The 13623-nt window shown below is 39.5% G+C and overlaps 1 protein-coding gene across 3 annotated transcripts in view; it reads left to right on the plus strand.

Moving 5' to 3' along the window:
• Nrg1 (neuregulin 1) overlaps positions 1-13623 on the plus strand; it is a 192368-nt gene that overhangs the window by 54025 nt on the left and 124720 nt on the right. For all 3 annotated transcript variants that reach the window (XM_055593338.1, XM_055593337.1, XM_055593340.1), the window contains exons 4-5: positions 2724-2774; positions 5740-5790. In XM_055593338.1, the coding sequence (XP_055449313.1) occupies positions 2724-2774; positions 5740-5790 (102 nt within the window). The remainder of the gene's footprint in view (positions 1-2723; positions 2775-5739; positions 5791-13623) is intronic.

Below are 13623 nucleotides of genomic sequence, written 5' to 3' on the forward strand. Positions count from 1 at the left end.
GATGTTCTTAGGTTCATGTTTTACCACTGCAGCCACTTCAAAAATAATTTTGTTCACAATTTTTGTATGAATAGTAGAGATTTGAAAGTTTGGGAAAGTAAAGAATCACATAATGTATATTAAATGTGCTCAGGTGTTATGGTATGTGGGTGTGTGTATTTTTCTGAATATTTATGTTCTCATTATGCCCATGACAAAGTCTCAAATAAGTCATGCATTCATATTTGTTAGAAAAATTATTTTCCAGAAGAGTTTTATCAGCTATTGCAACGTGATACTGGATTCCATTTATTAAAAGTTATTCCAATATGAAAAATACAGCAATGTTGTTTGTGTTTCCATGTGTACTGAGCATGCGTTTGTCAACAGTGCTCAATTCCTGGTGATTCTAAAGCCTCACTATTTACACCATCCATCGGGCGGACATTCGCAAATGCAATATGCCAACTCAGTATACTAAAATACCTTGCTTAGCTGCTCATTGAGGGGACTGTTGGACTTAAGATTTTTAAATCTGTAAGTGGAATGTAAAATTCCAATCATGCTGAAAACCAGCAAGTTTTTTGTTCAAATCTTTGAATCCTGCACACAGGGAAAAAAAGCTTTCTGTGTTGTATTAATAAGATTCACTTTTCTTAATAGCAAAAAGTCTCTTTAAAGTGTCTACTGTTTTACTTGTTAAGCTCAGTGCTTGTATTTCCTCAATATTAATTCAGGAAATATTTTTTTTAAACTGAAACCACAGTCATTAAAGATATTTTAAAGATCTCCAGGATAAGTATGTAATTTAGGAAGGGGGGCTATTTTCAGTAGCCTCTGTATCCTTCTTGTAACCATTTGCTTTTATGAGCATTTGTCTAATGCAGATTCAATCATAACAGGAAGTTATGGTCAACCTGTCCTCCGCTCTGAAGTCTTTGAGAATCTCTCTCCCTCTCTCTCCTTTCTTCTCCCTCTCTCCTCTCTCTCTTAATTTTCTTTGAAGGTCACAGTAGACAAACACTTGGTTTGCCAAAAATAAATGTGAAGAAGATTTTGATATTGAGTTGGGCTTGGGTCTTTGCCCAACCCTTGTCAGGCATCAATGTGGTGGTCAAGTCATTGATGTATTCTGAAGGGCAGAAGGAGGGCGCCTCTTCCACTGTGGGTGCACGGTTCGACAGCGTTATGCTCCTTGCGGGCCTGCCTACGGAAGAACAGCTGTTGTGAATCTTGGTTTAAAAAAATAAGTTTCTCTCAGATTACATTTTTCCAAAGAAGAGCAACCTTATTTTATTTTTCACAGCCCAAATCAATAAAGCTACTTGTTGCTGCTTCAGAAACAGGTGTGCCCCCTTAGTCAGCCGAGAACATCTTCTCTACTGCCTCCTGTATGAGAAATTTCAAAGAAGCCTCATAGTCAAGTCCTTTTACTTTGTCCCATTTCTAGTGGGCATGAGAACAGGTGTAGGAAACTTAGATGTCTTGAAAACAGTCTTACTCTGTGAATGATAGTCCTTAGAACCCCTGAGGAAGGAAGGTTGATCATCCACACTTTACACTAGGAGGTTAGCATCCAGGTTGACCAAAAGACACATTTCTGATCTTTGGTATATGAACCCATGATACTTGATCATCTCTTCCGAATCTCACATGACTTTTTATTTTTTTTTCTTTCCCTCTAGTTTCTCAAACTCTTTTATCCCTAGAAAATTTTCAGAAGTTGATGGAATATTATCATTTCAGTCAATTATTCTTCCTGCTAGGCTAGTCCTACATGGTACAATTGCATTAGTAATGAGTACGTCTCTATGATTAACCATGGATTAATTTAGACATAAAATGGTAGTGTATTTGACCTCCTCAGCATTTTCAGGCAGACGTAGTAAATTTTGTATGGTTACTAGCATCACAAGAGACTTGGCTTCTCTTTGTCCTGTTTCAGGAGGGTAAGAATATACATTGTTTGATAACTTATACCCAGTCAGGGTTGAATGATTCTGTAATGATACCTTTACATCATCTCAGTATCATGAAACTGCCTTTCAAAAGTACTAGAATCTGTTAGTAAACTAAAGCTAGTCTTAGGGCTTAATACTGAGCTTTTTTGGACAGTGTAACCCCCTTTAATACATCCATAAGGCATTAAGAAAGCAATTTTAGATTCTTAAATAAGTCTCATAAGTTTCTGTATTATGGTGTTCCGGCTGATGCATGTTTATCCTTCATTCCTTCGGGAACCTACCTGCTCACATATGCCCTGTCCAGAGTGGCCAACATGTGATAATGCTCCCATCTCGAGTAACTGTGGCAATATGGAGAATTACCTACTAGAAATTGCCGTCATGTGCCAATCCTGACAGAGAACATTGTGTGCTTTCATTTTTTAACAAAACAGTAATTTTCAAAACTCTTCAACATTAGAAATTCTTCCTCAGGGCTTGGTATGACAGTGGCCTTGATTCCCGCAATTCCCCATTTCTTTTTCCTTTCCAAGAAGCCTACCGTCTTTCTCTCAAGTGCTTTCTTCCTCATTCAACCCAGGGGGAGCAAACGGTTCCTCATAGTTACTTAGCATAATTCATCTCACGCTCTTCTCCCACGAAAGAAGAAGTATTTATTTAGACTGTCTTCACGCAGCACTTCTTCCTCACACTCATTTGCAGTTGGAAGGCAGGCAATGGCCTCGGATCCCAGCCTCCTGCCATACCCCATAATCGCCTATCACCTTTTCTTTTTTGCAGAGCTCACCACTGGCATGCCAGCCTCAACTGAAAGAGCATATGTGTCCTCAGGTAAGGAAAAAAAAAAAAGCCTGGCAAGTTTTACTAACCAGTATGAGAGGCTTTACTGCTGGCTGCCCTTCCCACTAATCAGCACTCCGCTACATCCACATTTCGGCTGTTCCTGTTTTCTGCTCCAGCCTTCTTGTCAGCTTCCTTCTTTCTGCCTTTCTGAATTTTACCTAAGGCAGGATGGTTCTTTGCTGTGTGCCTGAATGGTTTGCTCAAGATACAAATAGGAGAGAAAGAGATCACATCCTACATGCTATTTGGTGATAGCAGACAAGTGTAAGAGAAACCAGATCAGATTTTTCTGTCCTTGGGAGTGCTTCTCTTGGGTGCTTGAGGAACCCATTGCAATGAGAACATGTGTCTAGACAGTGGACACAGCATTTGATGTCTGACCTTTGGGATGCTGCTGCTGAGTTCTGTTTCACTAATTGTGAAAGAGCAACAACAAAAACTCACAGCTTGACCTTTCAAAAACGTTACTGTAATGTTTGGTTTATTTTCATTTCGCCTATAAAATTTATTGGTGGTAATTATAGTTTGGGAAGATATGAGATAATTATCGCCCAGATCTACAAACCTGTCTATAACCATAATTCACCGGTTTGTCTCCTGGTTGTGGAGTAACTCAGTCCACTGAGTTTTTAATTGGTTTTGAGATAGAAATTTGCTACATAGCTCAGCCTAACATCCTCCTTGGGATCCTCCTTTCTCCGCCTCCCTCGAATGAGGGTTATAGCCCTGTACCACCATGCCCAGTTATTTCATTTATCTTTTATTTTTGATATTACAAATAATTACATCATTTCTCTCTTTGTCCTCTCCCTCAAACCCTCTCACATATCCCTCCTCTCCCTCTTTCAAATGCATGGCCTCTTTTTTTTTTTTCATTAATTATTGTTACATACGGATATGTATATGCATATATTCCTAAATATACATACGTATATGTATATGCATATATTCCTAAATATAACCTGTTCAGTGTATATACATGTTACTTGTATATATTCTTTTGGGGTTTGCCATTTGGTATTGGATAACCAATTGGTGTGCTTTTCCCTGGGGAAGACTGTTTCTCCAACTCTCAGTATTCCTTAGTTGCCTGTAGTTCTTGTGTTGGGTTGAGGTCTTGCGGGCTTTCCGAAGTCCAGTTGACGTGTCTGTTGTTGTCCTTGTTCAGCCCATGTTCAGGCAGTCATGTTGGTGAGTCTTCATGAGTGTAGTTTCTAACATTACTGGGATAGGCCTTCTTACCACACACTCTCTGAGCTGTTGTTGTAAAGGTTGTTACAATCTTTCCACGCCCCCCCCCTTTTGCAATGTTCTTCGAGCCTAAGGTGTGGGAGTGTTTTTGTACATGTGTCCATTGGGAGTGGGTGTCTTGACTCTGCATTTTGATCGCTGTGGTTTTCTGTAATGGTCTCCATCTATTACAATGAGAAATTCCCTTGATGAGGAGTGAGCAGTACACTTAACTTTATTTTTGTGGTTAATAGAACCTGGGGAAATTTTAAAAAATAGTGTTTATTTGGCAGAAAATTTGTGGACAGTTAAGATTGAAAGTTCAGTTTCTTTTAATCTTATAATTACATAAATGTCCTCTTCCTTTTCTCCTCCAAACTCTCTTATATATCCCTCCATGATTTCTTTCAAATTTATGGTCTCCTTTCTCTCTCTCTTTTCAAGTTAAGTGATGGCTTGCTTTTCTCTGTTTTATTTTTCAATTTATGAAGACTGTAACTCACTTGCTAATTTTACAATGTCATGACACAGTCATTATTTCCTTCCATTTTACAGTCCAGGATAGCTGAAGTGCTAAATATATTATGTTGTGTGTCTCAGGAAGAAGTGTGGGATCCCAGAGCTCAGTACTCTTCTGCACTGTTCCTCTCCCTAGTCATGGTTTGGCCCAGCTGCCATGTCTCACCACGGCCAAACCATTTCAAAGCTATGGTCACCCAGAGAAACCTACACAGCCTTCTTCTTCCTACCTCCTTAGTACTTACTCTTGCTTTCAACACCGCTTTTCAGAATCTGAGAGAGGGAAGCAATGTAGGGCAGCAAGAAAAGGAAGACAGGAAGGGGTAGAGGGAAAACGAAGAATTAAGGAAATTCCTCTTTACCTGTCATTCAGATATTTGTGCAGTGTGAAGACTTCATTATCAGGTCCAGTAGGCATTGTTAGGAAACTAGGCTTTGAATGTTCTATGGTGCTTCTATAAGGAAGTTAGATTGTCTTCAATATTTCCTGAAAAGTGACCTGAATATGATGTTTTAGCTGTTGATTTTCAACTTTCTTTAATACTAAGTAGTTTGTTTTTTTTGTTTTTTTTTTTTTATCTTCTGAGTTTCTAGGGTTGAAAATCTTTAGGTTTCATTTTCCTCCCTGCATTTCTTATGCCCTGTCAATACTAAAATGCTGTTTTTTTTCTTCCTCCATCCTTGTAAATCTTGTACATCCTTAACCTGTTTTGCTTGTTCAGCACGTTCTGTCAGCTCCTCGTGTGACTGCTGCACTGGAACCTGCATCGACTTTGTTTGGCACCGTGTTGGTCAGGATGTTTAGGCTGATCCAAACTGCCCTCCCCCCAAAAAAACCTTTTCACTCTTGTTAATTGAATGTGTGAAAATTGACCACGCTGCTGCAGTGGTATTCTCTCCCATTTCAAGCCTGTACCTAAGACAAGGAATGACCGATTTCACTTGTGGTGTGGCCTTGCCAAGAATGAGATTCCTCCAACGCTCGCTTCACCGTTGGTCTGTGGGATGTCTTTACAGGTGGGCTCTCTCCTTTTCTATCTCTTTCAGAAGTGTGCGCATCTTCACTTGTTTTAGGGCTGCTTCTGTCTGGCTCTTTGCACTGCTTTTTAGCATAGCTTTTCTAGGCAATTCCAGGGCCTGGTAACATTTTAACTTCTAAGTGGCACGACTCAATAAAGCTTCACTCCATTTTTATGTTTTATAGAGTCTCCCATTAGAATATCTGTATCAACAGAAGGCGCAAATACTTCTTCATGTAAGTATACATACTTTTGCTTGTTCTCTCAGTGAACATGCTCACATGTGCCCTCGGTCTTTATGGAGGTGTGGTGTGCTGAGCTTGGAATAAGAAGAGATTTCTGTTTGGAGTAGAAAAGGCCTCCTACTGTGTTTCAAATTAAGTTGATATAAATACCTCCTCCCTGCCAAATATACTTAAGAGTATGCCTGGACACCGCATATGTGTTAGTTTTAGGATAATCTGGTGGCGTTGAATGTTAAATAAAAAACAAACAAAAAGACCAAGACATAGTATCTGAGGCCTAGTTTGGATAGTTTTGTTTTGTTTTGTTTTTTTCTTCAGCTTGTCATGTCACCTGAAGCAACTGTCAAAAGCACAGTACCCAGCTGTTTGGGATATCTAGCCCACACTTCCTCAATTTCATATTAAAGTCTGCTGCGGCAGAGGAAACTATGTACAGAAGCCCTTAATTCAAATGTGAGAGCTAGTGAGTAAATTAGAAAAGGTTTGGAACCACATCCCTAGACAGGGTCCCAGATGAGTTTGGCCTGTTTACTGTGAAACATGCTTCGTGCCTTCGTGCCTCTGGATCAATGGGTGCTTAGAGAATTAGCGGTGATTAAGTAAAACTAGCTCCTGATACTTACTAATGGAAAGCATTGAATAAAGTTTGATATAAAACAGGGGGCCATGTTAAGATCATTGACAATAAAACTCTGAGCCATTCTTTCTTCCCTTTAATTCAGGTCTAGTTTAAAGCATTTCTTTGATGAGCTTTTCAATAAATGCATGTCCATGTTCCTCTGCCAATCTACAGAATGTGTTAAAGAGACTGTATCATACTCACTCAGCAGCAGTGGCGAAATCCCAAAGGCAGCTGGCGCCTTTTGTAACTTGCCTTGCTCTGTCAGTCTGTCTTCATAGATGGTGTTTGGCGGTAAAGCTTTACCTGCAGGCCAACAGAACAAAACCTCTAACTATATGGTGTGAAAACATGTTATTTACCAGGAGTGTAGCTCCACTGTAGCATGAATGCTAGCTAGGTGGACCCCTAGGTTTCATCCCCAGCATCTGAATCAAACAAAATGAATCAAAAAATCTATCATTGCTTGAGCCAGTGGTTCACAGAGCAGCATTTAACAGGCCTGATAGTGGTAATCTAAGAATATCAAACAGGAAATGAAATTCTAGGAGAGCTAACAGGCTTCCTCAGGCCCCTTGTTACGAATTCAAATGATAATTCCTGCTGGCATGCTTGCATGATTTAGTTCTACTTATGGAAATATTAGAACAAATGTACAGATTTCATAAAACTAACGCTGAGGACTCATATTGGGCTTTTCTTTAAAAATGGTACACAAAAGAAAATATTAGACTTTTCTCTCAGGCATATTTTTCTGAAAGTGGTTTCTCCCTGTGTGACTTATTTGAATGATATGGATCAAACCCTTGGGACTGGAACCTTTCATGCTGCCCGGGTAGGTAGCCTGATGTTCTTCAACACATGTGAGCACTTCTGGAATGGAAGAATTACTTTAATTTTGGTTTTCCAGTACTTGAAGATACTGAAATGAACCTCCCAGATTTTTGTTTGTTTGCTTGTTTTGTAGGAAAAAAAAACTATTGAAAAGTTCACATGGGTCAAAAATAATCAGGCCTGAAAATTTAGTTTATTTATTTATTTTTTTAATTTCCATTTAATTTCAACCGAAGGGAGACATTGTACTTGAAAAGTGAACTTTGCTTTGGAATGAAATCATCCTTGTGTGGACTCCATGTTTGAATGGCTGATACTGATGTTTTTGAATCTGGAAAGGCTTTCTGGAGTTATGTGGATCCAACACGCATTTTGTATATTGGAGCAGTTTCCTGTGATTTGGGGGTTAGTATCTTATGGAAAAGGCAACCCAGCTGTTGTTCTTGTTTTTTTTTTGTTTTTGTTTTTTTTTTTTATCTAGTTCTATATATGCAAATAGACAATTTTCTAGGAAAAGCAATATACTAGGGGTGCTATTGTGTGCATGTGTGCTGTTGTGTTTGTGTTTGCTTGCATGTGTGTGTGTGCTTGTGTATGTGCTTCTGTGTGTGTGTGTGTGTGTGTGTGTGTGTGTGTGTGTGTGTGTATGGAAGCAGGAAGATTTGAGTTTTGTTCTTTAGGGACAAAACTGTCTGCTTTGATTTTTGAGATGAGGACTTTCACTGGCCTGAAACTTACCGGGTAGGTTAGGCTGGCTGGCCAGGGAACCCAGAGATCCCCGTCTCTCCCTACACTCTTCTGAGAGTAAGAGGGTAGCACCACACTCATACAGGATGGGGGTCGTCTGTGGGGTCCTCGTGTTGGCATTGCAGACGCTGCCTACTGAACTATCTCTCTAGCCTTTGTCGGTTTGCATTCTGCCCACTCAGGATGCAGCCTGGGTTACCGAGCCTGTTTATCCCTGAATGGTGCCCGTTCAGACCGCTTCCTTGACGGTGCTCACTTCTCTCAATCAGGATGAGTCAGAAACAAGAAGCAGCAGCAGTTGAAAACTGACTGGCTCATCATGGGAAGTAAGAGCTTAGCATACACTTTCTTCTGCTCAGTGCTTCCCAGCATGCCTGTCGGCTTGACTCTATATACTCCACACACCGCACACTCTGTTCTCACACTAGGGACACATACCCAGTTCGGGTTCTGTTCCTATGAAAAAATATCAAACCTACGGTCTTGCTCATACCACACTGCCTCTGCCCCCAGTCCTCTGGAGAAATGCGTTTTGAAACTATAACAATTCAATTATTCCTGACTGAAGACTTCAAGGGATTTATTTTTCTTCTACGTATTCCTTGCCAGTTCCCCCCTTTTTAACTCTTTCGTAAAATTTCAAAACTGTGGGTGAAATAGTAAAGATATTACCCCTTCCTCTTTTTGATGAGGCTACTTTTTGTTTATCTTTTTTTGATTTGATAATTTTTTTATTAATTTTTATTTTTTTATATCAATCACAGGTTATTTACTTTGTATCCCAGCTGTATCCCCCTCTCTCATTCCTTCCCAATCCCACTCTCCCTCCCTCATCTCCTCCCTGCCCCATTCCAAGTCCACTGCTAGGGGAGGTCCTCCTCCCCCTTCTATCTGACCCTAGCTTATCAGGTATCTTCAGGACTGGCTACCATGTCCTCCTCTGTGACCTAGCAAGCCTGTTCCTCCCTTGGGGGGGGGGAGGAGCAAGTCATTGAGGTCATGTCAGAAATAGTTTCTGTTCCCCTTACTAGGGAACCCACTTGGTTACTGAGCTACCATGGGCTACATCTGAGCAGGGGTTCTAGGTTATATCCATACCTGGTCCATGGTTACAGAAACAGTCTCATAGAGAAGCCCTGTGCCCTGATATATTTTGTCCTTATGGAGCTCCTGTCCTCTCCTGGTCATACTAACTCCCCCCCTTTTATCATATGATTCCCTGAACTATGCCAAAGGTTTGGTTTGAGTTTCCACATCTGCTTTGATACACTGCTAGGTAGAGTCTTTCAGAAGCCCTCTGTGGTAGGCTTCTGTCCTGTTACTTGTTTTCTCCTACTTCCCATGTTCATTCCATTTGTCTTTCTAAGTGAGGATTGATCATATTACTCCGGGTCCTCTTTATTGTTTATCTTCTTTAGGTGCACATATTTTAGTATGTTTATCCTATCTTATAGGTCTATATAAGTGAGTATATACCGTGTGTGTCTTTCTGCTCCTGGGATACCTCACTCAGGATGATCTTTTCTAGTTCCCACCATTTGCCTGCAAATTTCATGATTTCCTTGTTTTTAATTGCTGAGTAGTATTCCATTGTGTAAAAGTACCACAATTTCTGTATCCATTCCTCCTTTGATGGACATCTGGATTGTTTCCAGTTTCTGGCTATTATGAATAAAGCTGCTATGAACATGGATGAGCAAATGTCCTTGTTGAGTAACTATTCCTTTTTATGAAACCGGGGACATGCACTGTAAGTTTGCTATATTTAGATTTCTTTCATGTTCTAGCTTTTTCTTAGAATAATTAGTCCAGTAAGGATCCTGATCCTTTTAAATTCACTAATTTTTTACAAATGAGGCTTCTGTGACTAGCAGAGCTGTAGCTGGACAGCTCAATAAGCGTCCTTTGACAGATTTTTTGAAGGGAAGCTTGAACCTTGCTCTATAGTGAGTAGAACTAGCTTGCTCCCTCTTTCATAGACTCGGCCAAAGTGAAACGGATTGTTTAGAACCTTCATGACTTCCCTCATAAGTGCCACTGCCATTGACCCCACTTTGAAGGCAATCCTCTTAAATGCTATAAAAGTGTAATTCTGACAGCAATGACTTTTGTGATTTAAGATTTATCCTTTTCAATCTAATGCATAAATGAGAGAAATGATAGCAAGAAGGCTCATGAACAGTAATAAAGAAAATGAATACGTGTTAAATAGCAATATGTATTTCAAGTAATGGTAGCAGCAGCAGTATCTGTTACCTTGGCTTATTGTGTGCCAGATAATGTGCCCTCCTGGTCAGTGTGGCAGCTCCTGGCTCTCCCAAAACCTCTTCCACTTTCCAAGTATTGTTCGGAGCTACAGCAGCAGGACTCAAAATCAAACAATGTACTACCCTGTCTGAGGTTTCTGTTGTCTCAAAGCAGAAGCCTTTTATATTTAAAGGAATGCAATTCTTCAAACGAATCAGAAAGTAGCCTTTAATACAAAGGGCATACTTAGTTGATGAAGGTAAATTGAGTAGCCTTAGACTATTTAGTTAGTATGGTCATAAAGATGTTCACCAAAGCATGGCAGGTGAACAAAAATGGAACGCAGGCACTTTGAATGGACTTTTGCTCCTGATTCTGAAGAATTCGTCTGTGATTACAGTGTAATCTTAGCAGGTTACCTAAGTCCCTGAGCCTTGCTCCCTTTCTCCATCTGTTCCATGTTTCAAGGACATATTGAGAAGTACAATGAGAAAAAACAGATGTAAGCGGTTCTGTCCAGCTGTGCTTCTGGGTGACCACGTACAGGTGGAAGAGACATAGATTGTGAAGATGTAGCTCCAAGAGAAGCAGGAAAACCAGGAATCTTCGTTGTAAAAAACTATTATCTTTCCAGTTGGAGAAGCAAATGAGGTCATGATTTTCAGCCTCAACAGCAATGCCAGGAAATTCCTGCCATTTCAACATATTATATATTCTCAACAAATGTTGCATTTTTAAAGGCATATGTTTAGGAAGTCCTCTTTAAAGTCTCTGAAAGAAACGAACAGCTCAGTCTTGGATTTGGCACCTACAGGAGCTAGCTAAAAGGGCAAAAATGTCTTTTGTCTGTATCTTAATGAGATACAGCTTTAGCTCTTGGGAATAGCTCAGTGATAGGCATTGACTAGATTGGACCATGTCTGGCTGGCCCATTGGGACATTAAAGTGACACTTCTTGCCTTTTACCTTCAGCTGTAACCAATGCAGCCAATTTAAAGGTAGAGAAAAATGGCTCTGATCTTTGCTAAATGATTCTCAGCTGGAAAAAATGGCATTGTATTTTGAGATCTCTGGTAGTAGGAAGCTGGGCTCTTGTATTGAAGATCTACTTATGACTGAGTGCAAATTGTATTCAGGTTTTTTTCAAACATGGCATTTCCAAGGGCATTGTAGCTATGCCCACAGTGAACAATGAAAAATAACTGTGGTGCATATAACAATGAAATAATAATTTAAAAGAGAAATTGGTCAACTGGCATTGTTTCACTCTTTCTGATTGCTGAAAGGGTAGTTCACCAACTTGGGCAAGAGCAGGAATATGTGTGTTCCATCACTGATGTATACAGAAAAGTTATTGCCTTCACGTTCAGTCCATTCTTTTTGTAACTGACTATACCTTAATTTTTTTCTATTAGTACTTCATACTAAGGTGTTATGATTCTGCAGTTTTTCATTACCCTTCTAAAGTCATCCAGTGCTTCTCACTGTATCCTACTGCCACAGAAAAACCCTCTGCCATTTTTGATCAAGATTAACTTTTCATATTTGATTGAAAAATTAACCTGGTACAAAATTATTCTCTTGATTCTAAAATATGTGTGTACACACCTACACATATGTGACCCATATGCATAGTGGTTATCCATATGACAGGTTTTGTGTTTTTTTTTTTTTTTAACAAGGCACATTTTTATAAATTGAGTCAATGATGCACAGAACTCTGGGCATTTTATCCTTTAAGCCAGTGGTTCACAACCTTCCTAATGCTGTGGCCCTTTAATATAGTTTCTCATGTTGTGGTGACCTCAGCCATAAAATTATGTTTATTGCTACTTCAAAACTGTAATCTTGCTACTGTTATGAATTGTAATGTATATATCTGATGTGCAGGACATCTGATGTGTGATCTCTGTGAAAGGGTTCCCAGAGGGGTTGCTGACTCACAACTTGAGAACCCCTGCTTTAAGCAAGCATGAGGCTTGCCACTGGAACACTTGTGATAAGTCCAAATCCAAAGACTAAGTTGATAGTAAAGCAGAAATTGAAACTGAGTCTTCTGATTGCAGATCATGGGCTTTTAATAAAAAGCCTTATGAGAGCCGTAACACTATGATGAGAGACCTTTGGCTTTAAAAAAAAAATCAAAATAGAATTGTTATAGAGACTCAAGAAAATAATCATTTTATATTTCTTCTAGTTAGCCCAAAGCTAAGTTTTATGAAAAAGTACAGTCTTCACAAGTAATGGATTGGGTAGCAGAACCTTCAGTTAGTGGCAGAAGCATTCAACACTTCCATACTGTGAAACCAGGAAGAAGCAGTTGGTCTGGAGCCTTTGAGAGGCTTGTTTTCTGTTAATAGTGTAGATCTATTTCACAACATGCTCTTTACCTTAGAGATACTGTGGGGAGGGGAATCAGATCTCCCTAAACGCGGGACTCTTATTCTGGTAAATTTAGGAGAGTTACAGGGCTTCTTCAAGGTCAAGTGATAATTCATTGCACACTTTCATAAATCTTGAAGTTATTTGTATGATGCTTAAACCTGTTAGTAGCCACTTGTCAGATATGGAATGATTACGTCGCTGTATTATTTGGGGTGTTTTTTACTGAAACACAGGCTTCAATTTCTCACTCAAATCTAGTTTTGACTGTCAACTGGGAAAGGGAAAGCTATCTTTATTTTGCCGCTTTTCAAAATTTTATTCTTTTTAATTATCACATTGCATATTTACAGAATATAGTCATATATTTCAGTACATATGTTCCCATCATATCCTGAAACTAATATCATAAAACTAGCATGTCATGTGTCTTTATAATTTATTTTGGAGCTTTCCAGCTCCATTCTTCTTCAAGAAATACATGTTTAGTTACTGTGAGCTCTTGTTACCCTATGAGCTATGAACACTAGAATCCCGTTCCTAATGGTACAGAATTTTTTCAGGCTCCCTCAATTCCTCCGTCTACCCTTGCCAGCCATGGAACAATTACTATTCTACTGTTTTGTTTTCATTGAAGAATTAAAACTGTGTCATTTTCAATCTTTAGAGATAGAACAGTGAAATACGTTTTTGTATAAACAAAGGCTAGGGTCAGATAGAAGGGGAGGAGGTCCTCCCCTATCAGTGGACTAGGGGAGAGGCATAGGGGGAGAAGATGGAGGGAGGGTGGGATTGGGAGGAGACAAGGGAGGGGACCACAGATGGGATACAAATTGAATAAATTGTCATAAATTATAATAATATTAATAAGTAAAAAATATGTCTCAAAAGTTAATTGGAGAGGAGGGTAAAGACAGAGACATCAACTGAGATAGCATCCACGGGGGGAGGGGGCACAGAACTGGCAAGTTTGTGACTCCTATGGAAGCCAAACT

The sequence above is a fragment of the Psammomys obesus genome, unplaced genomic scaffold (assembly GCF_907164565.1).
Source record: "Psammomys obesus unplaced genomic scaffold, mPsaObe1.curated_primary_1811, whole genome shotgun sequence".
NCBI lineage: Eukaryota > Metazoa > Chordata > Mammalia > Rodentia > Muridae > Psammomys > Psammomys obesus.